Raw genomic sequence first — 27,394 nt, 5'->3', positions numbered from 1 at the left:
GTCCAAGTCATTAATATATAATCAAGAAAAGCAGTGGTCCTAATACCGACCCCTGGGGAACACCACTATATACCTGCCTCCAGTCCGAAAAACAACCAACCATTCACCACTTCTCTGTTTCCTGTCACTTCGACCAATTTCGTATCCATGCTGCCACTGCCCCTTTTATTCCATGGGCTTCAACTTTGATGACAAGCCTATTATGCGGCACTTCATCAAACGCCTTTTGGCAGTCCATATACACCACATCAACCGCATTGCCCTCATCTATCCTCTGTTACCTTATCAAAAAACTCTATCAAGTTAGTTAAACACGATTTGCCATTAACAATACCGGGCTGGCTTTCCTCAATTAATCCACAATTGTCCAAGTGACTGTTAATTTTGTCCCAGATTATTGTTTCTAAAAGTTTCCGCACTACCGAGGTTAAACTGACTGGCCTGTAGTTGCTGCATTTATCCTTATACCTTTTTTGAACAAGGGTGTAACATTCGTAATTCTCCAGGCCTCTGGCGCCACCCCCGTATCTAAGGATGATTGGAAGATTATGAGCAGTTCCTCCGCAATTTCCACCCTTACTTCCCTCAGCAACCTAGGATACATCCCATCTGGATCAGGTGACTTATCTACTTTAAGTACAGCCAGCCTTTCTAGTACCTCCTCTATCAATTTCTAGCCCATCCACTATCTCAACTACCTCCTCTTTTACTGTGACTTTGGCAGCATCTTCTTCCTTGGTAAAGACAGATGCAAAGTACTCATTTAGTATCTCAGCCACGCCCTCTGCCTCCATGCGTAGATCTCATTTTCGTTCCCTAAATCGGTCCCACCCCTCCTCTTACTCAATTGGGTTTGTTAACAGGAGGGGTTTCAATGGGCCAAATGGCTCTTTGCTTGTTCCATAGGGATCGTGGTTCATGAAGGGTTAAAAACAAACCAACCACTTCTAACCAACCCAGAAGGGGTTAAGCAACTCTTGAGCCGGAAGGTGAATTTAGCTGCGAGTTGACAAGTACGTTTAGCAGCATGTTTGAGCTGACCATCGGTACTTTGTGAAACAGATCCCAAGACAAACCATTCCTTACGGAAACAGAGATAAGAGATCGTCATGGTTGCCAAGCGAGATCAGCATGAGAAATAATGACGCTTACAGGGGGAGGCGTGAGATAGTGTGAGTGTTAAATCAGCTAGAGAGAAATGGAAAGAAACAGCAACACGTATCATGACTCTACTGCAGCGACATAATTAGCTGATTGTAAAATAAGAGATGTGAGAAAGAAGTTTAAACTAGGCCATTCTTGCACAAAGGAAAGAAGTCCTTTTTTTTTTACATCCAGTTGTGGCCGTTTATCCATGCTCGATACCACTGCCCAAATGAGGGGAGGCTGGCGATCTGTCCCCAGCCCCCTGGGCATACGCACGCACAACCTACGATGACCTTTGCTTGTTCATTCCCCACAATGATGCACCAAAGCTTCAATCATCGCCAAAGCTTTGCACAGCACCAATCCTTCACTCATCAACGCCCACTGCCAGTGCAGCTGAAATTCAGGGCCTCTCCTTATTGGAAAAACTGTAGGTGCGAACAATAAAACAAAAATGGGCTTGATAATAAGCAAAGTTTTTTTTTGTCCGTTGAATGATGACATATTTCAGTCTAAAACACCCAGCCACTGTGCAGTTGCCAGCATCACCTTATAACTCCAACTTACAGCGAGGAGCCATAATAGACCAAAGATTTAAAGAAAGGATGTGGCTTTCCTAGGGACCATAGGGTCACATTCCTGGCTGGAGAATCACCCACTAGAAGAGCACAGCACGAACCCCCACCCCCTGTGGAAAAGCATGGTGAGCACCCCCAGGATTATCCCAAATGCACTGTAGGTATGTGTGGCTCTACACTGGGGTTTTGTAACATTGTCCCTTATTTATTAAGAAGTTTGTTCACAGGAAAAGCAGTCGGCCAGTGGAGCCTGTTCTGCAATTTCTGTTCTTTTTAATCCCGATTCTCTGCCTTTTCTCCATACCTCTTAATACCGTCACTTCCCAAGTAAGCTGTTATCCATCTCCATTTTAAACACTTCAATTGCCTTTGCCTCTGTGGTTTTATGTGTGCAGTACATTTCACATTCTCCTAACCACTTGTGTGAAGAAGTTTTTCCTGGAATTGCTTTTAACTGGTCGAATTTGATTCATACGATTATGTCCCCTTGTCTGGATTCCCCCAGGAGAAGAATCGTTCCCTATCTACCCTGTCAAATTGGCTATTCGGCCCAACAGGTCTATGCTGGTGTTTATGCTCCACACGAGCCTCCTCCCTCCCTACTTCATCTCACCCTATCAGCATATCCTTCTATTCCTTTCTCCCTCATGTTTTTAATCTAGCTTCCCCTTAAATGCAGAATTTCCTTTCATTATTTTAAATAACTCAATCGGATCACCCCTTAACCTGCTCGTCTCCAATGAATATAACCCAAGTTTACCTGTCCCTTATTGCAGCTCAGTCCCTTTTCTTGCTGAATTTGGGTCAAATATCAAACGACGAGAAAATTCAGCTCAAAAAATGTATTTGTAATCAGAAAACGTCAGCTTTAAATCAGCAAAATAATTTTGCATGGAACAAATAAAATATTTTAAATAATAAACCCACACAATGGTTTTCAAAACCAATGTCCTAGCCAATATTTATTCCTCAAACAACACCTAAGAGATGATCTGGTCATTATCTCATTGCTGTTTGGGGCACCTTGCTGTGTGAAATTGGCTGCCATGTTTCCTACAACAGTGACTACACTTCAAAAGTACTTCATTGGCTGTAAAGTGCTTTGGGACGTCAAAGGGCATTGCGTTGGTCACAACAGGAGTATTACACCATAAAACGTGCAATCTGTATATTCTGCTGCTAAGGTGAAGTTCTGATTAATCTTGTCTGTCCCTTTAAAGCCACAAAGTCTGATTGCTGCAAATGGACACATCCTGGGGTCAATTAGTGAGTAATTGCTATCGGTGAGGGAAGTATGCAAATTGGCAGGTACTTATAAATTCCCGTCTCCAGGTCAGAAGAAACCAGCATATCATCATTGTCTTTCTTTCTATTTTTATACCGTTGATTGCCTGAAGTACAACAGATTCAAACCTTCCGGTTTAACGATGAACCAGTCATTTCAATGGGAGAGTTTAAGTCCCCACCCCTCCACCCCTTCCAGGAAACATCCCTTGAACAATTACGGAGATGTTAAAAGCTATGACCGATCTCACATGAGATTCTACATCTGGCTAGTCTTTTAAAAATCAAAAATAAAAGCTTATTTTTAAAAGCCATAAAATACAAGCGACTATTGAATAGGTTATTGCCTAAATCACCAGAGTCACCCCCGACACACACAATCCTATCCCACGTTTTGGTCCGTTGCACTATGATTACTTTGCATTTTCTGCAATTTTCTTGGGACAACAAAACCTGCCATCTGTACAGCTGTGGAAGCAAGAAATAATTAACAATTATCTTAACAGGCCTCAAGGGCTCTTTTAGCCTTAACACACAGCACTGCAATACACACCTGCATAATTTGATTTTTTTGTCGTTGCCTGTAATGAAAAATTGGTTATTGCGTGCAAGAGCCAAATTGTATTAGCAGACGTACAACGTCAACAGGGGAAAAATGCACACATTTTTTGAAGCAGCACCTGTCCATTTAAAGAAAATCTCACAGTCAAACAAACAGAGAAAGTCTGGCCCATTGCAGCCAGGACTTTGAGAGAATTCAAGTATGTGTGTTGGGCGTGGATTAGGGCCACCAAGACTATGGAAGGATATATTGGCTTCGGAGGGGATTCAGTGCAAGTTCGTCAGAACAATCCCAGCACTTAAAGGGTTAAGTTGAGAGGACAGGTTGAATAAACTTGGTTTGTATTCCCTTGAGTTCAGAAGGTTGAGGGGTGATTTAGTCGAGGTGTTCAAAATGATAAAAGAATTCCATAGGGTAGATAGAGAAGATATTTCCTCTGGTGCTGGTGGACGAAACCAAAGCAAGAGGGCACAATCTTAATCATTAGAGCTCGGCCATTTGGGAGTGAAATAATGAAGCAATTTTTCACACAAAGCGTAGTGGAAATCTGGAATTCTCTTCCTCAAAAGGCTATAGATGCTGGGTAGAATCGGTAGATTTTTGTTGGGTAAGGGTATCAAGGGATATGGAACAAAGGCAGGTAAATAGAGTCAAGGTACAGATCAGCCACGATCTAACTGAATGGCAGAACAGGCTCGATGGGCTGAATGGCCTACTCCTATGTTCCCTACGGACGCCGCTCAGCAATGCAGTGCATAGATGCTCTGGTATCTTATACAATTGGCCACCCCTCCGACCAGCTTTGAGATCATAATGGCGCAGGAATTAGTGTCAGATCCCTATCGGAAAAGATCTGTGCTAAACCCCCGACTTTAAAAAAAAATTTAGGTACAATTTTAATAAACGTGATACCTCGTTAATCCTCGGAAAACAATCACTTTGTCCAGGGAGGGTGCTGGAATGGTGTTACCACGGGCTTGCTAATATACATGGGAGTCACTTTCAACAATTTTTTCAAATATATATTATGCATACACGTGTATGATAATGTCTTGTGTATAGCAAGTCTCAATTTAAATGTGTCCACAGCACAGAAAAATGTGTCGCTCTTTTTCAAGTGATTCTTGGGAAATTTGAGCCACTCAAAACTAATTCTCCTATTTTTACTCCAACTGTCTCATAAACTGCCACCGTGTCCTCTGACTCACTGATCAATGCCACAGGTGGTCCACTGGTAATATATTAGTCTTTTCCAGATCTTTGAAAGGTTACATGCATCAAAAAAAGTCAGACGTTAACTGCTTCTGGACAGCCTACATGTTTTTCACAAATTAATCGTTAACTTAAATTCGGTAAACGTGTCAAAAAAAAAACCTGAATATAAATATTATTCTGCCGCAGTTGGTAGTAAAGGTGGTTGGAGAAACCATTGCTTTTGGTAGGATATCCCCTACATTAGTAGGTGCCCTTCTCTCGATGCCTCACCAGCCCTCATCTGAGGGGACAACCTAGTTTCCTGACCCCGAGCTTCCACTAATACAGCCTATTCTTCATTCAAATTGTTTAATTCAAATTATCTGATCATTCTAATTATTTTGAGCACTAAATTCCCACTTTCCTATCTTATTTATATTGCTTAATGCAAATTATTGGATAATTCCATTTTTATTGATGCAAAAAATGACAGTTACCAGAAGGTTGTTTTGTTGTGTGATCGGTCAGTGGGAGGCCCACGACTGTGATCCAAGGTTTCTCTGCTTTTGGATATTCATTTTTCACCTTCCATCAGTCTCTCTCTTTTTGACACATCTCCCAGGCGGTTTGTATCAGTGCAGACAACATGAGGAAAATAGGGTGAGGTGAAGAGTGAGAGATCATAAACCCAGTCAAAACAGTGGAGCTATGTTTATTTTTTTTTTGAGAGCCAGATACATCAACCAAAATGACCAAGTCTCACTCCAAATGAGAAAAACTTGACAAATGTGCCTGATCTACAATGTAAGGAGTCTTACCTACAATGTAAGGAGTCTTACAACACCAGGTTATAGTCCAACAGCTTTATTTAAAATCACAAGCTTTCGGAGGCTACCTCCTTCGTCACATCATGATCTACAATGGTCAGGAGGTGGGGTCGCATATTCTGCCTTTTGGCCTTTTGTTATGGGAGAGTTGGAGAGCCTTCAGCTGCCTAGGCTCTAAGCTCTGGAATTCCCTCCCTAAACCTCTGCCTCTTGCCCTCTCCCTCCTCCTTTAAGGTGCTCCTTCAAACCTACTTCTTTGACCAAGCTTTTGGTCACCTGTCTTTAATATCTCCTTATGTAGCTCAGTGTCAAATTTAGTTTGATAATACTTCTGTGAAGCGCCTTGGGATGTTTTACTGTGTGAAAGGCACTATATAAATGCAAGCTGTTGTTGTTGCAGACTGCATCTCCTAAGAGACCAACGTCCCATGTTGGCAGTGGCAGATGCTTGGCAGTAGGCTGCCTGTTCAGCTAGGGAAGGCTTGTGACATAGTCAAACCCAAGAAAAAGAGAGAAAGAAAACCTCACCCATTTAAAAAAAAACATGTGGAAAAAGGTGCAAAAAGCTATTGGCACTTAAATTTGGAACGTTCCAAATACAGTGTGATCTAAAAAAAAAATGGCATTACTCATCCCCCAAACATGAAAGCAGGATACAAAACACAACTGAACCGCAGGGGCGCCAAGGGTTAAAGGAAGAGCCAAAACAAGTGTTACTAACAAAATAACATGCTCACAAGGCCTCAGCGTCAACACTGCAAGTTGTAACTCGCCTTTCTTTAATGACTACATTCTGGAGACTCACAGGTACCATTATTCCAGGCTTACAGGTAATTAATTAAGCAATAATGGACACACATGTCTATTGTCTTGCCAAGCTGAGACTAGGCTGAGCAACTGATAGATTTCACCTTTGATCTTTGTCATTAATTATCCTGTCTAAACTCAATTTGCAGAACTGTAAGCACGTAGATCACTGCTGAGATACAGTTGGGCCATAATGCTTTGACATTTCAGTTCCAAAATGTTGTAACATTCCTCCTCGTACCTTCTCCCAACTGTTTTATCAAACAGTGGGAGCTGTTTATATACAGTCCTACTCCTCCTCACCCTCCTTCCCCAGGGCCTGTGGTTGAAGCCAGTGGAACATCTGATCACCATGACAACATCAAGCTAGCATCAATCCAGCCCAAGTGTCCTCAAAGGAGACCCAGCAGCCAATCAACTTTCAGTGCGTTGTGACTGAATCTGAAATCCCAGGTGTGTGTGGTTCGTAGCTTTATTTATAGCACAGCTGTAAAACTAATGTTTGATCCAATATCGGGTCCTGCTGTCACATTTCCTCTCAGTCTGAAGCACAATGACGCTCTATGTTACAGATGTCTTCCTCCAACTGTCAAAATTGCTCCATAGCCAGGACTGGAATTGCAATTTGTTTCTATGACAGAACTGATGTTTGCCGTTTCCCTCACCCTCTCTAGGCCCACAAAGCAGGTGTAAAGATGTTAAATTTAGAACCCTAAATTGTACCAGAAAATTTTTAAAAGCAAAGTTCTTGCAAACCCGGGAAGGGGCCACTCAAAGCTCTGTTTAACATCCACCATATTTGCAGCCAGGGCACATTTACAATGCAGTCGTTGGTTCAACCAAGGGCCCATAGACATTGCATCTGTTGTACAGTAATCTTTTTGCAATAAGCTTAAAAAAAAGGAAACTGGACATTGGTAAGAGTACTGTCACCTGGTAAAATGAAACGCTTCATTAGGTTTGTAAACTGACCAGAGCAGGACGACACGATTGTGACACAATGGCACTGACTAAGTCTACCTCTGCACGTGTTTTATCACAGCGAACTAACAGACTGGAAAGTTTTATACAGTGGCAGATTGTCCATTGAAGCCCACCATGCCCCAACCGGTAACATGCCACGAGTTTCAGTAACGGGTTCTTCCAGTTACTGTGGTTGAGTGACAAAGGAAGAGAGGCAGATTATACATGGCGCCCAATCTAAACCAGACACAAAACACCTTCTGGATGCTATTTCCATTGTTGAACATCCAAACAATGCAGCAACTCTATGGCAAGAATGTCTTAGTCCCTACAGACTCCAAGAGATGCTGCTCTTTCATCACCTTGGAGCGATGATGGGTTTGAATACCACTGGGTGTACTCAGCCTAAGACCCTCTTAGCCATAAATCGAGCACTCAACTGGCCGACTTACTCAACCGGACTTGATTTATTCCAGTATCAGGGCCGGACTAGCAACAGGCCCCCGGGTTGTGGTAGTGCTCCTTTAAGCAGCAAGGCACACATCAATGCCTTACACAATGATTCAAAGCATTGAGTTAGGCCCAGAGAAGTTTTTCTTTTTTTAACCCTGTAAGTATGACTAGGTTTGGTGTCCACTGTTGCAATTACAGACTTCACCAAGACACAAAGGAGGTAACCAAATCAGGGCTGGGAATTTTATTTATGTGGAGGATATTTATACAGAGAATATCCATGAGGAGTCGTCATGTATGCTTTATATCTCATAAGTGGGCAGACATGATTATGATCAGCATCATCAGTGGAACCCTGCAGCCCTAAACACTTCCTCCACCCCTCAGGCATTTTACTTGAATATTTTGCATTCATTTCTCACCCAACGCCAAAAAGGTAAAAAACCTTGCAGCATTTTTACCAACTGCCAAGCATTAAAGCTGAAATAAGTGCAACTGAATTCGTGCAACCCATTCTCCCCATCGCAGTATCAATGGGCAGATCTTTCCGAATAATAACAGTCAGCGAGTGCAAGAAGATAGGTCACGGCCTCAATGAAATATAATGTTTGCTTTGAAAGGGCAAGACATGTAGAGACAAGATACTGAACTCTTTTATAAGCAAAATAAGTGAGTCTCATTCCAAACAAGTGCCACTTAACATGTCAGCCGTATATGGTGTTCTTCCAAATTGTAAGCCTGTAGGAGTATGAAAAGATCCTACAAATGATCTGAATGTTAAATCTTTTTGTTGAGCAACATTGCTTTTAATGAGATCCAAATGTCTTTGTTAGTCGAGTATCTTCTAATAGACATATCTGACAGTCTCTCCCCAACCCAGTCTTTCCCCCTCCCCTGCCTTATCTCTAGAACCCTCTTCAAAACACAAGTCAGATATATAATTCATTGTTGGGCACACTAAGAAGGCACTAGCTTTAAAGGTCACATTGGAATCAAATTGAAGTAAGTGCACATAGACTGAAAGGGGCAAGAAAAGTCTAGATCCAATGTTGGAGATCCTGTAGAAGAGACCCCCCATGAGGTGGAGAACCACCTGTCACAGGAAATAAATAAATAGTTCAGGCTTCCAAAAGTCCTTGATCTCCTCAAACCAGAGATTTTCACTTCATCAAAACAAAAAATAAGACCTGGAATACTCTTGACTGGATCCATTCTGATTTAAATTAAGCTTCAGACTGATAACCCATTGGGTCTTCCAAGGCAACAAATCTTTCAACAGAATCTTGTAGGTTTTCATGCTTTTGGTCTTCAGAAAATAGATCCATACAATAGAATGAAAATCAAAATACAGTGAAGATAACTTCAACTAATACCTGATACTTTATTAATCCATTTAAGATGATTGGAATTACACTGCTCACATCCCTTATATCTCCCAATGGTGTCTAGATTGTTTAAATTAATTGAATAATCCAGACAGCAAGTGTCTCAGCCCCTCCAACTCTGCATATTCCCCAGCTTTCCCTTCTTACCTAATGTATTTTTTTAAAATCAACTCTGAGGTTCTACTTGCTCTTCAAAACTTACTGCTGCCTCCTCACATGTCCTAACCTCAAATACTGCTGGAAATGGAATAGCAATTCACCTCAGTGTGCTGTTCTACTGGCATGTTGTGACAAACTGGTGCTCCAATTTAATCTCAGGGCCCCCATCTCTGTTCCTCTAACTGACCTCTTGTGCATCCCACCCTCCCTTCATCCCAACATTTGTGGCAATGCCTTCAGCTGCCTAGGACCCATGCTCTGGACTTCCCTCCCTAAACTCCTCTGCCTCTTCACCGCCCTCTCCTCCTTTAAGACCCTCCTTAAAACCCACCTCCTTGACCAAATCCTTCCTAATATCACCTTCTTTGCCTTAACGCCATTTTTTTTTATTATGCCTCTGTGTTTTTCTATGTTGAAGGTGATTTTTTTTTTTTGCTTTATTCATTCTCGGCATGTGGGAGTCGTTGGCACGGCCGGAATTTATTGCCCATCCCAAGTTGCCCGTGTACAACTTAGTGGCTTGTTCGAAAGCCAGGCCACTTAAGAGGGCAGTTGTCAACCACGTTGACGTGAGACTGGAGTCCCATATAGGACAGACCGAGTAAGGACGGCAGGTTTCCTTCCCCAAAAAGGACATACATGTGCAAGAAGTTGCTGCTTTTGTTGCTCATGAGCATGCGTCAGGCAGGAGGCACCATCAGCAGATCAAGAAGGATGGGCTAGCAGGCAGAGATTGTTGGTAGACCATCACCGTAATACAGGTGATACCAGCTCTCAACTGCTGTACTGCTTGGACATTGAATTGATCTGGTTTTAGCAGAGGCAATTGGAAAAAAATTGTTTAGTCGTACACCGCAGAATGAATCTCAGTGCCAAAATGGGTTGTTCGTTTAAGCTGGCCGCACTGCAGCAGAATTGGTGCAAATGATCACTGAACCTTTGAAAACCGAGGTTGAACAATGCAAAGCTGGTGTTTGTTTGGAGTTCCAATATCATGTTGGCCTCGAGCCATCAAAATTCCACAGTCGAAGCACTGACTGTTGTATCAAAAGTAATAGTCAGTCATCGAAAGATCCAACTGTGTTGTGGCTTGACAATGCTTTCAGGGGACGGCTGGTAAACTCTTGCACTCCTTACTTCAAATCCGCCTTTGTCTCCAGATCTATCGAAGTAGAAGGGAAAAAAAAAAAATCCAGCAGAGAGGCTCCTGGGTCATGCCGCTCTGGGTTTTCCTCAATAGTTTGTTTTTTTGTTTTCCACCTCGCCTTTTGGCATCAACAACGAACATTCAGTGCTGAAGGAGTCGGGAACTGCTCAATACTTCCATCCAATAAAAGTTTATGTTTCAGGTAAACGTCAAGTTGGAGGAATTCAATTGTTGTCAGAGGGGATTGTTGACCTTTTGCAGAGGAAAAAAAGGTGGGTGCGACCAACACTGGAATTTTACACGCAAGGAGATCACTTGATGGAACGCAGTGACACTTTGCAATGCGATTACATCATGTTGTAAGTTTATACAAGAAAATCTTCCCCAACTTAAAATACAGGGGCAATAATGCCCTTTGAAACCAATTCAAAATATAAATTGATAACTAGCTTTAAAAAGATGGAGGGGAGAAATGAGCATTTGCTGTGTTTCGGTGGACAGTGGTGACCACATCTGCCTGACCCAGCCTCACATCTATTTGGCCTGTAGCCATCCACCAAAAATTCCGTCATCCAGCCACCCCTGTCCATTTCTACATAATTGTAGCCAATCACCTATTATTTGCAACAATGCTGTGTGACCTTATGATACACTAATTTGTATCATGTGCACGTGCGTGCAACTTGCCTTGCGACATATAACCTTGATAGTGAAATTAAAATCCTTAAAAATCAAATCTTTAGGCAACTGAGCTCTCATCTACGGGTTAGGATTCAGACAAAGTTGCCAAGTGGCCAAGGCATAACAGGACAACCACTGAAGGCAACGATTCAGAATTCTCATCTGAACAACGCACAACACTCCGTTGAGCAGTAATTCCAAGCTGCAGTTTCCCAGCTTAGTAATTCCTCAGACCAGCAATCAAAGACAGATCATCAGCTCAGCTGACAACAAAACGATAGATGTATTCAAACATGGTAACCATCTCTGGCTCTCATTCTTCCGGTAAAGCCCATACACAGTGAAAAGGAAAACAAAGAACAGTAAAGTACTTCCTCTATAGGCATTTTGGGATTCATACTTTTGTTTTTAAGGGGTCATACTGAGACAACTGATTGCCTCATTGCAATGTCACAAGATTCGGATACTCGAACCAAAACAAGGGAAGCACAAGAACAAGGCATCTTGTTTGTGGCGTTTCTGGTCCTACCTGGGATGATTGAGACTGTATCTTTCTCCCATGACACAACGCTAACATACTCCTGCACCGAAGGAGGAATGAGGCACTTGAAGACAGCCACGCTTCCACGCATTGACCTTTGATCCTCCACCCGTACGGTGTAGGGTTCCCTGAAAACTGAGACAAAGTAAAGCATGTAAATGGCGGTCATTGAAGAGCTCCAAAATTGTGAATTTGGATTAAGCATAAAATCGATTCATGTGCAAGTCTCATGTTCGCAAATTGCCCTCGACGGTTAGCACTGGTAGCGTCAGCCATTTTGATATCTGATTACAAGCATCGAACTAGCTTCCCAGAGCTGAAGGTGGATCCTGATCTGTGGGGACCCCAGAAGTTTCATACTAAGGAAAGCAAACAGTCAGGAATAAATTAACATAGTACGCGAGGTAAATGAAACAACACTCCAGAATATCTGTCTAATCTATGGGGAGGAGGGCACGGAGAAACCTTTCCTCGAGAGATTACAAGGACTGGGTTGAGTGCACGATAGAGTGGATTGCACATTGTTTGCGGCCTTTCCTCATTCCATGCTTTCTTCAGTTCTTCGTGACAGAGGTCTGGAAAAATATGGGTCAGAAACTCCTCCCACTAACCATGCACACATTTAGTGTGATCATTTCCAGATGTTTTTTTTTCTCCTGTTAAATACCGATACACTATACTCACAGCTACCATAAGTATCACGCCACAGTAAACTCAGTGTGTTTGGTCACTTCATGACCTCTTAACCCCAATCAATAAACACAGTCATATGATGTCCCCTTTTCCCCTGGGGTAGTGATCAGAACTAAGTGGTGTCTATTACTGAAATAACACTTTGTCGAATGAATATTTCCAGAGAGCCGTCATTGGTTCACTAGGATGTTTACTGCCAACAGTAGTTGTGGTCACTATGTTTGTTGTTGCCACATGGTGAAATTAAGAGCCTTTGAGGGCAACAATGCCAAGTGGTTTTTGCTCTTATATACACAACAAGGCTGAAGATTGCAATTTAATCTCAAGGTTTACCCACAGCCACAGCTCACTCAAGATGGGCTCTCACGGTTGGTGACAGGAGAGTACCTTTCAATTGAATTATGGCTTCTGGCTCCCTCAACAGCATCCATTAGTCCAGATTTCATATGGTTTCTCCACTTGTGAAACAGCCATGACCAAAGTGTGTTAGTTTACATCAGAACAGCAGTAGGCCATTCAGCCCCTCGAGCCTGTTCCACCATGCAATTAGATCATGGCTGATCTAATTCATAACTCCATTTACTCACCTTGGTTCTGTAACTCTTATTACCCTTATCTAACAAAAAATCTATCAATCTCAGTTTTGAAATGTTCAACTGACCCACAGTCTTCAACAGCTTTTTGGGGGAGAGAGTTCCAGATTTCCACTACCCTTTGTGTGAAGAAGTGCTTCCTGACATCACCCCTGAACCGTCTAGCTCTAATTTTAAGGATATGCCCTCCCTTTGTTCTGTTCCTTGATGGAGCTATTTGCCCCCCTCCCTCATATGATGCAAATATTTTCTACCAGGATTATTCTTAAGCTGCCATCAACATCATTTGATTGATCAGCAGGTCGGTTTCCAGCATATTTAGCCGATTGTACCAAGTAGCGTCTTCTTCACTTCCCCACCCCATATCCTTAAAAGGGAGCATCTCACAACAATGGGCTACCCTATCCAGCAGTCAGGCCTAGAAAACATTGCAAACTTCGCTCCCAACGAGGCAAGCATCCCAAGGGTTTGAACTCGTGACTATCTGAATCAACCCCCTTGGGCTGAAAAAAATCCCCACAACTTGAAGGGAAAAAATTTACAGGGCGACGGGGAAAAAGCAGGGGAATGGGACTATTGGGACAGCTCCTTCTAAGAGCCGGTACAGAAACGATGGGCTGAATAACGACCTCCTGTGCTGTACCTTCTATGATACTATGAATTAGTGTGTATTCAATGGCCCAGATTTACTTTTTCCAGGAACCAAGCTTTAGAGCCAATGTCAAAAATGTCTGAATGGGTCAATTTGCCTACAATTTACATAAATGATGAGTGATCAGCAGAACGGTGAGGAATATGAACGAAGACAAGCACGGTCTATTTGCATATTTCCTTGTCCTACCTACTGTGAGTTCCCATCTAAAGTAGCATCATCGACCTGTCACATGATGCATGCTATCAACGATGTCGTTGTTCATGGTTGTGAAAAGGGCAATGGTTAGGACTGTGGGATTTCAAACTCTCAACTAAAAAAAGGGAACAAATGATTGCAATAGCCCATTATCAAATAAGGATTTTTCTGCAGATTATGGTATTAAATAGCTTAGTGGTAGGTCACCCTGTAGTCAACAATGGAAATCAATTGGTAGCTCCCTCAATGGCCGAGTAGGTAAATATACTGTCCAGTGTGGTACTGACCCATACAGACAAGGAAAGTACCATCCAAAATTAGCCGATCTCATCCTAGGCAACAGATGAGGTGCTGTAATTGGCTTCATCGTTCCTGAGCGATGGAAAACCCACTGCCCCTGATCACTATTCAATGTCCCCTGTTGAACAGAACGTGTGTGTGTGTGTGTGTTGAGGATTGGGACCAGGCTTGGCTGTCTATGCTCACAGACGAATGGCCTTTTGAGTGAGGTATCAGAGGGGGAAGGAGGAGGGACTGAAGAGTAGCACTTCTCCATATCATATTGCATTCATGTTTAAAAATATACATATCATGACTGCATCACCAATAATAAGCCAAAAGGTCCAAAAACTAGAAAGTAAATACAATAAAATTGGGCCTAAGACATATTGTTTTGATACCATTCAAATACAAGGGAGACATTTAGATACACTGGAGCGATTTCTGTGGTTTTACTAATAAGACGACTTTAAAAAAAGTGTGACACACACAATTTTATTATATTCATTTTGCCGTTATTAGACTTCTGATTTGTTATTATTAGTGCAGCAATAGTGAAGGGAGATGTTGCTCTAGGTGTCGTTTGAAGACTGGTTGTGAACACATCCAGACAGACAGGACCAGTCCCACCCAAAAAAAAAAAACCACGACCAGTCAGCTGATTGATTATAGCCGTGGAGATGTCCACAGGTAAGTGGACATCTGAGCAATTCATAGACCACAGCGGGGGAGGGAAGAAGAGGTCTTTTAAAAGGGTTACGTCACTCAAGGAGCTTGCATTTCACCCCTTCATCATTCTCACAAAGTGTTGGCCAAAACTTTGTTTATAAATACACAACGCACCAATATAAATCGTGTTGAAACATATCTCTTACAAGTAATATTGTGACCAAAAAATGGCATATGCTCTTCTCCCTCCCAAAATTGGTCAAATGCTTTATCATCAAGGCAACCCGCTTTATTGGAGACACCACATTTCAAATCTGATGTTACTTTCTTGGGCTTTTTAGCAATGAGCAAACTCCCCAACGTGGGAGCACATCGTATCTAAAGAGTTCGTTCAGTTTTCCTGGACTCGATTCTGAACATTGCGTCCCATAATAAAACACTCTTTTCCTTCAACAAAACCACCAGCGAGGAGTTCGATTGTCAACGACTGGGTACTTTTACACTCTGATGCAGCTGAAGGTCGACAGCCAGCTCTCTCTCCACCCACCCCCCACCCCACATCAGCTGGATTCCTTAGTGGAAATGAGCTAACGTTCTGGAAACTGACAGCATCATACCGCCATAAAGATGTCATTGGGTTCAGTCCACCCGTCCATGGACAGTAAATGCAGGTGGCCAACCTCACATGTTTGCACTCCGGGATTTCACATTACTCAGTGGAACCCAGCATATGGAGACCAAACCCATACGTGCGGTACGGGTAGATCACCCGAGAATAGATCACGCACTCCTTTTGCCATGTATCACAGTAAAGCAGATTATAAAGTTGGTGTCTACAGTCTGGAATCACAGTTGCTGATATTAGCAGAAGAGTTTTTAGTGACATACCTCTGTCCGCTAGTTTAACGTAGCCACTCATTAACTCCTCCACCAAATTATGGACAAAGTGTTATCGTACAAAAGTATTAAGCATCCATTTGCCAACATCACTAACAGTAGGCTCATATTACACTAGCCCTAACATGCCTTAAAACCTACTGTAGGATTTCAAACAATTCCATCATTACATTCTCTTATAATGGTGTGACATTATTACAACATGACATCACAAAAGCCTCTTACTCTTCAATCAATGTCCCTTCAACACCACTTTTATTATTTTACTGAGACTAAAGTATACATTACTGATAGTGGAGAGCGAATAATAAAGCTATAATTTAATCAAGGGGTTCACGTTGAGAGCCATAAACCACTTGGCATTGCACTCATGGCTCACAAGGCCACATGAACCCCTAGAATAATTGGCAGTTTTGTTACACCACCATTCATACATAATTTCTGAATTTTTTAACTTTAGAATTTTTTGGGGGTGAATTTCCATCAATCAGAGGGCTGTCATCGCTGGAGAATTGAACACCACACTGGGCTGACAATGTCAGTATCGAACACACTCGGGTGAGTGACAACATAGGTCGGCTGTGGAGTGAAATTCCATCTGCCGCGTCCAAACAAGGGGCCTGAACCGTAGACTCGGAACAGCATCCCCTTCTGCACCAGTGCGCTACTTTCATTTCCTATACCAAGTCTTCCTTATATCCTGAATGAAATCACCAATTTATGGCTTTAATCCCCTCTCTGCATTACTTTAGTGCAGATGGTAACCTGCTTAATTTTAAATAGGTTAATGTTTGGAGCAAAATAAGAGAGATGGGAATCTACGCAAACACAATAATTTCAGCTCACAGAAGGAATTGAATTCACGAGCATTAGTTTTTACATAGAAACAGAGAAAATAGGAGCAAGAGTAGGCCATTCGGCCCTTCGGGTCTGCTCCGCCATTCAAAATGATCATGGCTGATCGTCTAACTCAGTACCCTGTTCCCGCTTTTTCCCCATATCCCTTGATCCCTTTAGCATTAAGAAATATATCTATCTCCTTCTTGAATACATCTAATGACTTGGCCTCCACTGCCTTCTGTGGTAGAGAATTCCACAGGTTCACCGCCCTCTGAGTGAAGAAATTTCTCCTCATCTCGGTTCTAAATGGCATACCCCGTATCCTGAGACTGTGACCCCTGGTTCTGGACTCCCCAGCCATCGGGAACATCCTCCCTGCATCTAGTCTGTCTAGTCCTGTTAGAATTTTATATGTTTACCAAATTGCGGGCTGTGTTTTGGTTGTTGACCCTTCCCCAGTCCTTTACTTGTCTTATTATCACCTTTTGCCAAACACCATCATCCCTTTCGTCATTTAATCACTCCTGCCCCCCTCCTACCTCCACAGACCTTCCCTTTTTGTTCGTTCCCAGCCCTCCCTTTCCCTCGCTCTGTATTTGCTTAAAAGCCGTTAAATCTCTAACATCTTCCAGTTCTGATGAAAGGCAATCGACCTGAAACATTAACCCTGTTTCTCTCTCTCTCTCTCTCTCTCCACAGATGCTGCCTGACCCGTTGAGTGTTTTCCAGCATTTTCTGATCTTATCCCAGTAACAGCTTCGTCGAGACTGCCTCAAACACGGGATATCGATTAGTTGTCGCTCGTTTCGAACGACTGCCCAAGACAAATTTATAATTTTGTAGTCAGTGGGGAGACTTTCATTCCACCTGTCGGGACACCAGTCAAACCCAGGGAGAAAGCACGGTTTTCTAAGTTCCGTCCCACTATAACTCATCACGAGATACAACAGTAACACGTACGGTACTTTTCAAAACTTAAGGTCCGCTCCCGACATTCCTACGAAATCCTCCAAATTCCCAGGAGGACAAGAGGCAGGTCGATTAGTCAGACAGTCTCACCTGCTTTGACGCGGATATTTGGGCTCCTGATCTTGCCGGCTACGTTTTCGGCCGTGCAGAAGTAGTCATTATCGTGGATAAAGCTATTAAACCCTGATGGGGAGAAGGGATAGAGCTGTAAGGTGCCGTTGAGGTGGACGTGGCGGATGTTGGGCACGTCGTAGATGTCGTCTTTCGTGGCAAGGTACCAGCGGAGGACGGTGCCCGGGGACCCGGCAGCCGGGCACGGCAGCACCGTGCCCACTGAACTGGAGAAGATCACCTGTTGCAATGAGTCATTCACAAAGTACAAGCTTGTCCTAGGATCCTCACTGTGTGCTGTTGGGTGGGGAGAAAAGAGGAAAAGGGAGAAAAATTAGTTTCAGACGGAGAGAGATTTTATTCGTTAATCTTCAAGTCATTCTTGTTAGTCTATGAAGGGGAACGCACAAGTTTCTTCAGCACAAACGGCCGCCATTCAGCCCATCGTGCCTACGCAGGCTCTTTCTCTGTAACCTCCCTCCCCATCTCTAACATCCTCCAGTCCTACAACCTTCAGAGATCTCTGCGGTCCTCCAATTCTTGCCTCTCGTGCATCCTCGATTTTCATCGCTCCACCATTGGCGGCCGTGCCTTCAGTTGCCGAGGCCCTAAGCTCTGGAATTCCCTCCCTAAACCTCTCCGCCTCTCTCTCCTCCTTTAAGACACTCTTTAAAACCTACCTCTTTGACCAAGCTTTTGGTCACCTGTCCTAATACTTCCTTATGTGGCTCGGTGTCAGATTTTGTTTGATAATCGCTCCAGTGAAGCGCCTTGGGACATTTTACAATGCTCTTTGCCCATAGCTCTCCAAATCTTTTTCTTTTCAAGTATATATCCAATTCCCTTTTGAATGTTCCGGTTTTGAAAGTCTTGATATGGAAGATAGCAAATCCTAAAATTTAATTCCCAGCCTGTGGAATATGGCAAACCTTAAAAAGGTAGGTGGAAGTCCAATAAATCAGTAAGAATTTGAAAACTTCCTACAATTTTTCTAATTTTACCTAATTAAATATATTTACACTGAAAATACTTTCCATTATCTCACATCTTTAACATTTTTTTTTAGAAAAAGTTGCTAATACTTGCATCTCCAGTTTGCACACAGATGTCCAAAATAAAACTGCTTCGTTATAAGTACATCACTGGATAGCACTCAGGAGTCAGAACCCTGGTTGATATTTTCCCTCAGCCCGATTCTGGGGGCCAAACCTGGGACCTTACTTGTCAACACACTAGGCCGTACATTTACCCACAAAGCATCAGGTGAAAGCTCACCAACTGCAGTTTATCAATAAAGTTTAGGTTGACAACTTCACAAAAATAGAAACCTTTTAAATTGAACGTAGGGAAACACATTTCAGCCCACGCAAAAACAGATGTTACCAACCCTGGACATATTCCTGGAGTTTTCATTGCATGACCTCCTGCTTCCAACCACCCTGGCCCCCAACACTCCCGCCATTGGTTGCCCAACACGCCCATCCTCACTGCGCACATCCTCCACAGGGCCAATTGGAAAGCGGACATTGTTATCCGACTGGATGACTATTGACACTCAAAACAGCCTTTTTACCCCAGTCTCCAATATTTTTATAACCAATAAGTGAAAGCGTTCGAAGAAAATGGAAAAAAAAAACAATTTCTTTTTAACGCCCCAATGATTTTTCTCCCGGGTGCTGCTCGCAGCGGTGTCCTGAAGATTAACCTTCAATTCCTGGAGGCTCCAGGTCAATGCACTAGGAAACACCAAAGCCTCACTTCAGTTGGTGAGAGCAGTGAGTAAGATCGATGAAAGAAAGAGGGGGAATCACCCCTTTCCATTCCTCCTCTTTCAGAGCAACGGATGGAAGATTTTGCATTGAAAAAATGAGCAATATTTTAATTTGAGAAGGGTTTGAATGGATTTCGTTTTCCGAGGGCTTCAATCCCACTGCTGCCAAGTGCAGCATCAACACCACACACCGGGATTATTTCCCAATTTATGAAACTGACCTGAAACTGACACATAGGATAAAGGGTGCTACAGCTGCAAATGACACTGATCACCGAGATGCCCCTTCAAAAAAAAAAATTGCTTTGTTTCCAGAGTCCTCCCCTTTAATTGGCCTTTCTTCACTGTGGCTCTGACTCTCAGATTGGTTATTTTGGTGCTCAGAATTCAAGATTTATAAACGTTCCTTAAAGGAGTTTTGCCTGAGGAAGCAGCCTGGTGGGTGAGAGCTAAGGCTGCCAACTCCTCCAGGATTGTCCTGGGGTCTCCAGGAATTAAGGATTAATCTCCAGGACACTGCTATAAGCAGCCAGGAAGAAAAAAAAAACACAGGGGGCATTTGAAAGTGTTTTTTTTCCCCCCAGTTTTCTTTGAACACTTGTCTTGATTAGTTTTTTTAAAAATGTTAGAGATGGGAAAAAAAGGCTGTTTGACCGGCAGTCAAGAATCATCCAATTGGGTAAGGGAGAATCTGTTTGCTTCCCAATTGGCCACGGGAAGGCAGTGCACCGTGAGGATGGATGTGAGGGGCGAGCGATGGCAGAGGTGGGTTGGAGGCGGGAGATCATGTGATGAGACCTCCAGGAATACGCCCAACCAGAGTTGGCAACCCTAATAAGAGCAGATCTTGGAACAGGTAGTGCAGTCGAGCCACAGTGCTTCTTCCGTCTCTACCTCTCTCCCACCCCAAACACATGGGAATGAAATGAGATGTCTGCTGATAAAGGGCCTCACTCCCCTTGAACACCTTCATTAACAACAGTGACAAAACTACACCATTGCTAACAAACATTAAAATAAAGTCGAGCACCGACATGAACACACGATGTCTTCAGGCTTACTGGGGTCGCCAACTGCCCTTCTCAGTCAAACAACCTTTTCCCCCCCGCAACCCCATCTCCAAATTTTTTATAATTAATACATGAAAATGTTCAAAGAAAAAAAATAAAACACAGAATTTTTTAATGCCCCGATGATGTTTCTCTTAAGTTGCTCACAGGAGGTTCCAGCAGATTAATCTTCAATTCCCAGAGACTCCAGTGCAATCCTAAGGCTCATACACAACCTCGCAGGCTTCTTATGTGTTTCTACATTTTAAAGACTTGCATTTATATAGCGCCTTTCATGACCTGAGAGCAACCCAAAGCGCTTTACAGCCGATGAAGTACTTTTGAGGTGTAGTCACTGTTGTAATATCAGAACTGCGGCAGCCAATTTGCACACAGCAAGCTCCCACAAAACAGCAATGAAATAAATAACAAGATCATCTGTTTTAGGTGTTGAATGAGGGATAAATATTGCCCAGGACACCAGAAGAACTCCCCTGCTCTGAATAATAGTGCCATGCAATCTTTTACATCCATCCGAGAGGATAAACAGGGTCTCAGTTAAACGTCCCATCTGAAAGACGGCACCTCTGACACTGCAGCACTCATTCAGTGCTGCACTGGAATGTCAGTCTAGATTAAATGCTCAAGTTTCTGGAGCGGGACTTAAACCCACAACCTTGTGACTGATTTAAAGACCTTATTGTAATTCATTACCAGATAAAGAGAGAGATGACAGAGCCCACTCTTAGCTTCTCCATCCAGAAAGATAAAACCTACAGTTGCGATGAAATAATTTCAATATCCATTTAAAATGAGGAGATGGGCATTTATAGGATTGAACACAAAGGACAGACATTGTCAAAGCTCAGGACAGATGCATCTTCCAGCTGGAATTGCTGCTCTGTGGAGAAATGTAATGTAGAGACACACGTATTTTCCGTGAGGTTAGAGTGCAATTTTAAAACACACAAAATGAAGTGCAAAAGGCCACCTGGCAGGAAGTCTCTGTGAGGGGCAGGATATAAAGACTGAGTTAACAAGGAATTTACTCCCCTGCTGGTATTTTTTTCTAAAATTGGGGAGGAGAAAGAGTGCCAGAGACATTTTCTCCTCGAAGAAAGGTGTTCTCATTGCTGCACGTTCGACAGTACATGAGTGCTGATCATCAGGGAGAGAAAAATGAGCGTGCAAATATAACGAGAGCTTTTTCAATGGCTGTTTCTAGTTTTTTTTTAAGTTCTTAATTCAATTCCTGACCAAATCAAGCAAACAGCCTGCGTTTTACTCGGGGAAATTTACATTTGAGATGATGGATTCAGTTCAGTTTGCACACAGAGCTGTTGACGTGGTTTACACCATGTATTTTGATTAGCAGAGGATGTGATACTAATGGGACATCTTTCACTCAGGTACCAGTGATGAACCCCTCAGAAATCACAAGGTGCTCCACCTAGTGGCCTTTCTCAGAATTGATGAAACTCTGCTAACTGATGGTTTAGGTAAATGAATTTCATTATATAGTGGTGCTTTTTTAGTGGCAAAATTTTCTTAAAGAACTTCACACAATCACTTTTTTTTTTTAAGGATGTAGTGACATTTTTTTTAGTAGGAAAAGGCAGAAACCATTGTGTTCACCAGCATCGTCCCATAGACAATGATGAGATGAAGGACCAGATCATTTGTTCAGGGAGGGACGTTGGCTGGGACACTGGAAGAATGCCGAGCTTTTCTTGGAATGGTACCATGGGATCTTTAACTGCTTTCACACTGGCCTTAAGACGAGTGCTGCACTGTCGGGGTCCATCGCACAGGTCTTGCGACATCCCCAGTGTAAACTTGCCGGATATGCTAAGCCTGGATGCCAGAAAGACCTGGTTTAAAACAAAACAAGTCTTCTGGCATTAAGGCTTGGGGGGGAGTCCTACAAGTTTACGGAGGAGCTGCTGCCAGGTCAGCTGTGCCTCGATGGGTAGCACTCGCGCCTCGGAGTCAGAAGGTCGGAGTTCAAATCCCGCTCCAGAGACATTGGCACATAATTTAGGCTGACACTCCTAATGCAGTGCTGCAAGGCCAGAGGTGTCGTCTTTTGGATGAGACATTGAAACGAGGCCCCATCTGCCCGCAGGTGGATGTAAAAGACCCCACGGCCTTATTTTGGAGAAGAGCAGGGGAGTTTCTCCTAGTGTCCTGGCCAATATTTATCCCTCAACAGACACCTTGAAAAGATAGATTAGCTGGTCATTATCACATTGCAGTTTGTGGAACCTTGTGCAAGTTGGCTGCTGATTTTTCTACACTTCAAAGCACTGTAATGCGCTTTGGGACGTCCCGAGATCGTGAAAGTCGCTATATAAATGCAAGTTCTTTCTTTGCAAGGCCTGCAGATCAGGAGTCGGTGGTACAATCACTCCTCCAAGAACAATTAAAAACAAACATTCACTAAAACAGGCAAACGGTTTAATGTTTCATCCAAATAGTGGCACCTCTAACAAGGCAGCACTCCCTCAGTACTGCACTGGAGTGTCAGATTATGAGCTTAAACCCCGCTGTGGGACTCAAACCCTCAGCCTTTTGACCAGAGTGCAGAATGACGGAAAAGACCTGCTTAAGAAAACCCACGGTGCAATCGGAGTTGAGCTGGATTTTTCTTAAAAAAAAGGAACAGTACACTATTTTGAAATGTCCATAAATAATGAGGTGAGGAGCAATGACATTAACCCTAGGATGGCTCGAGCACCGTAACAAGAGTTTGAGCTCAAAATAGGACCATCGAAATGTATGGGACAGGAAAAAAAAACTACTGCAGTGAACTTGGCCAATCCCAGTTTCTGGGGAATATCATATCCCAAGATACCTCTCATAGCCCAACCTAGACTGACACTTCAGCGAGTGAGTCCATTATTAGAGGTGCTGTCTTCAGATGAGAGATGTGTAGAATTCTGGGTGAGTTGATAGAGGTATATAAAATAGTTCAAGGACTAGATTGTGTTCCTATTGATAAATTATTTCAATTTGATAGATTGGTGAAGACCAGGGTTCAAGGACATAAGCTACACGAGGGGAGGGCTAGGTTAGCTGTTAGGCAGTTCTTCTTTTCCCAGAAGAGAATGGACCTTTAGAACAAGTTGTCAGCTCGTACGGTGAGTGCTGACTCCCTGCAAACCTCCAAAAGAGAGCTGGGCCGGTCCCTGGCCAGAGCAGAGATCACGTAAAAGGTGGGTGAAATTCCAGGTAATAACAAACGTGGTTGATGTGGCCTCCTGGACGAGAGTATTTGTCCAGATTTTTCTTTAATGGGCCTTGGGTTTTTTATTTTTTATTGCTTCTCCCAGGAGATTACATGGCTGGGTAAGGGGTGTTTAACAACAAGTTTCAGGCATCAAGAGTGTGTGGGGCAGGCACGATGGACCAGATGGAATTCTCCTGCCCGTCATTTTCGTATGTTTGTAGGACATTAAGCTGAGATCCCATCTGCCCGTTTCTGTGCTCGAGGTGGGTGTTAATGATCCAATGATACTATTCAAAGATGATCAGGGAGTTCTTGTTACCAACACCGATAACAGATTAACATCTCATTACTGTTTGTGCGGTTTTGTTGTGCAGGAAATGTTCACTGCATTTGCCTGTGTAACAATCATAAAGCAATTAATTGCGTAGAAAGTGCTTCGGGTCGGGCGAGAGATGTGATAAAGTTAGACAAGAACGTACACATAATAGCCGGACAGTGGTAATGATCAGCAATTTACATGGGTTGTTTTACAGTTTGCAAAACTGAGGCAATAAAACACGTCTAAAGAAGATCCATCAGATAAAAATCAATAAACTGAAGAGAGCAAGTTAACAGTAAAGAGACTGAATTATGTCATTATAATGGAAATCAGTGTCATTTGGATTGAAATTTGGTGAGATTTGTTTTCAAACTCAATCCCACACCATCCATTAACTTTTGTTCTTCATTCACTATTAATTCCTTCGGGTCACATTGAACTATGTAATCGTTTGTTAATACATAGGCATTCAAAAAGGGGTTTCCCGGTCCCTGGGGTTCAGTGATGGGGTACTAGAGGGGCTTTCAAGGTAAATGGTTTCTTTCAGTCTGTTAGATTTCTGCATTTTTCTGTGTTTGTTAACTGGCTCGTACATTAATCCCTTTGCTGTACACTAATATGTCTTTCCTGCAATGATGCCCCTATTTTCCTTTGTCTGGCCAACATTTATCTTTCAAAAGTTAGGACAGCGATTCCCAGGAGTGCTTCCATATTATGTGGGGGGCAGGGGGCTTCCCCCATGTCAGTATTTGCAGACAAAATGTTTGAAAATCAATGTGTTAAATAGGAGATTGATTTTGATTTTTAAGTCTACGTTTCATTATCTCATTGAAATAAGATACTTTGGATAGAAGTACAAACCAGTATTTCTATTAACCTGTTGCACTGAAGGGCAAATTAGAACGTTAGAATTCTTGACTATCCTGAAAAAAAAATTGCCAATGCAAGGAAGGGGTCAGAAGAACAAAGATGATTCAGAGAATGAGTTCACTGTCAATTCCCTAGTGCAGGGGAGCCAAACCAGAGAAGGGATGAAGTCTTTCAAAAAGGTGGCAACCTTTGACTCCTGTGTGGTTTACACAGGAGTCAGGGGGCACAGCTGGCATGGGAGATGCCAATGTAAACCACCTCGTTGGGTGGGTTCGAGAACTTCGGGAACAGCTGTGCCTTGTCATTTACATAAAAAGACGAAGAAGAAAAAAAGGAATCATGTCCCTCAGAAACATCTCAAAGCCCCTTCAACTCAATGAGTTACATTTTTGGAATGTAGTGACTGTTGCTATGTGGATAAATGCGGTGGCCACTTTGCACACTGCATGATCCCACAAGTAACGAGATGAGTGCCCAGTTAATCTGTTTTTAGTCCTTCACTTAAGTGGGGGGGGAATGTTAGGCTGTAGTGCTGCAAAATTACACGCACAGTGTAGCCAACCAACAACCTTTTAGACCTCCCCATAAATAACAGAAAAATGAACACCTTTCAAAAAAAAAACCCTGAATTTTTCTCAGTCATCAATATAAGCAAGAAAATGTCTCCACGTAGTTATGATATCCTTTCCTGAATGATTCCTGAAGGAGGTTAATATTAAATGAATCCCGAGCCTTCTCGATAAACAGAAGATAAATTGTCCTTTTATGGGACAAGACGTCACAGCTAAACAATAACAGGTCAACCACCAGTGTGACATCATCCGTTATCCATTTAAAGGCGGCCAATGGTCTTCCAGAAAAGAAATGGACAAAATCACTAATTCCAGTCATGTGAAAGGTGCCCAATGCCCATATCAAGCATTCCCAAGTTACCTGTTGATACAGGATAAAGCTCCCCATTCAGCGCCCAAACTTCAGGGGAGAAGCTTTTGCTCCATCTTTCCATTTCCCAAACTGGCCATTCTTCCGGCCTGTGAGATTGCCAATTTAGTTCAAAAATGCCCCTACATTGGTGCGATCTTACCCATGTCCATTAGGAACTGGATTGAAACCATTTCCAATTCACATTAAGGCCATAGGACCCTTATACATTAAAGGGTTTTTATCCCACCTCTCCATGGCTTCAAACTTGGGTTTCAGAGATGAAAGGAGAAATGAACCCAACTACTTCAATAAAAGAGGGAGGGGCCAGGTGACATTATTCTCATAACACCTCCCAAGTATCCAATGTGGTGTGAGATTGACATTAAAGAGACCACCAAAGATCCTCTCATCCCAGGAATGGAGTGTGGCATAAAGTTTGAAAATGCTGGACATACCCAGCAGGGCACAGAGCATCTGAGATGAGAACAGACCCTTTGTCCAGCCTTATCCACATACACGAAATGTCGGTTCTCTCCGCAGATGCTGCCGGGCCTGCTGAGTGTTTCCAGCGTTTTCTGTTTTTATTTCAGATTTCCAGCATCTGCAGTATTTTGCTTATTGTGGCAAAGGGAAGACCTATTGGGAAAACAGTTCAAATAGGTGTCTGGATAAAGGATCTGGACAATGGTTTAAACCCAGATGGGCTGAATGGCCTTTTCTCATTTTGTATAAATTTAGTAAGAATTTATTTTTAGAAATGGTAGGGAGGGGAAAGCAACGCAGGGGGAAATAGTGTTTTTTTTTCTCTGATTCATCAAAAGTAGTGTCTCATTCCCCCGGAATTTAATTTCAAAATGACAACCAAGCAAAAGATTACTAACTAATTCTACAGAGTGCCTATTGACACCACTGTGTCAGCCCAAAAGAGTTGGAGATGGGGCGGGACTTACGGCAGGTCTCACAGCAAACAAAGTCTATTTATTCAGCAAACAGAATCTGTTTCAACAGTGCACTACAGCAAACAGTCTATTTTTAAAAAGTCTCACGAACTAGAGGAAACAGAACTCATGACAAAACTACAGCAACTTCTCCTGATAAAAGCAGGGTGATTTCTCCAGCAAAAGGCAGTGAGTGGAGGACAGTTACATAATACAAATTATGTGCATAAAATCAATCCCAGTCACTTACAGCAGTGCGGTCTCCAGGCGTGATTGACGGGGGAATTACCCAATCATCTCCATTCTGGCTGCGAATAGTGATGTCACCATATGCAGCCCTAATTCTGGTCGGCAAGAAATGGGTTAAAAACTTAACTGAGGAAAGCTCCCAAACAGCAGAGAGCGCTTTACGGAGCATAAGTGCATGAAATACCATCCTGCATTGCCTGGGTCACATCTAATGCCTTTTTTAATATTAATGCAAGTTTCACGATTGGTATTTGTACGACAGACTCAAAGTAAAACCTTTAATCCTCTGGCTTTACATCCGCCACAACATATACTGTATTAATACTTCATAAAACTGTTTAGGGAAAGCTAGAAAATTACACACTCGCAAAGCAACACGGTCAGGTTTTTTAAAAAGAGGTGATAACCCTGTTTCAT

General features: G+C 42.8%; 1 protein-coding gene across 1 annotated transcript in view; it reads right to left on the bottom strand.

Moving 5' to 3' along the window:
• Nucleotides 1-27,394, bottom strand: part of dscaml1 (Down syndrome cell adhesion molecule like 1) — a 412,483-nt gene that overhangs the window by 368,272 nt on the left and 16,817 nt on the right. The window contains exons 2-3 of the mRNA XM_067970940.1: nt 17,608-17,925; nt 11,716-11,862 (exon numbers count right to left, since the gene is read on the bottom strand). Of these exons, the coding sequence (XP_067827041.1) occupies nt 11,716-11,862; nt 17,608-17,925 (465 nt within the window). The remainder of the gene's footprint in view (nt 1-11,715; nt 11,863-17,607; nt 17,926-27,394) is intronic.

This window comes from Heptranchias perlo, chromosome 33, assembly GCF_035084215.1.
Source record: "Heptranchias perlo isolate sHepPer1 chromosome 33, sHepPer1.hap1, whole genome shotgun sequence".
Taxonomy (NCBI): Eukaryota; Metazoa; Chordata; class Chondrichthyes; order Hexanchiformes; family Hexanchidae; genus Heptranchias; species Heptranchias perlo.
This window is presented reverse-complemented; position numbering and strand designations above follow the sequence as displayed.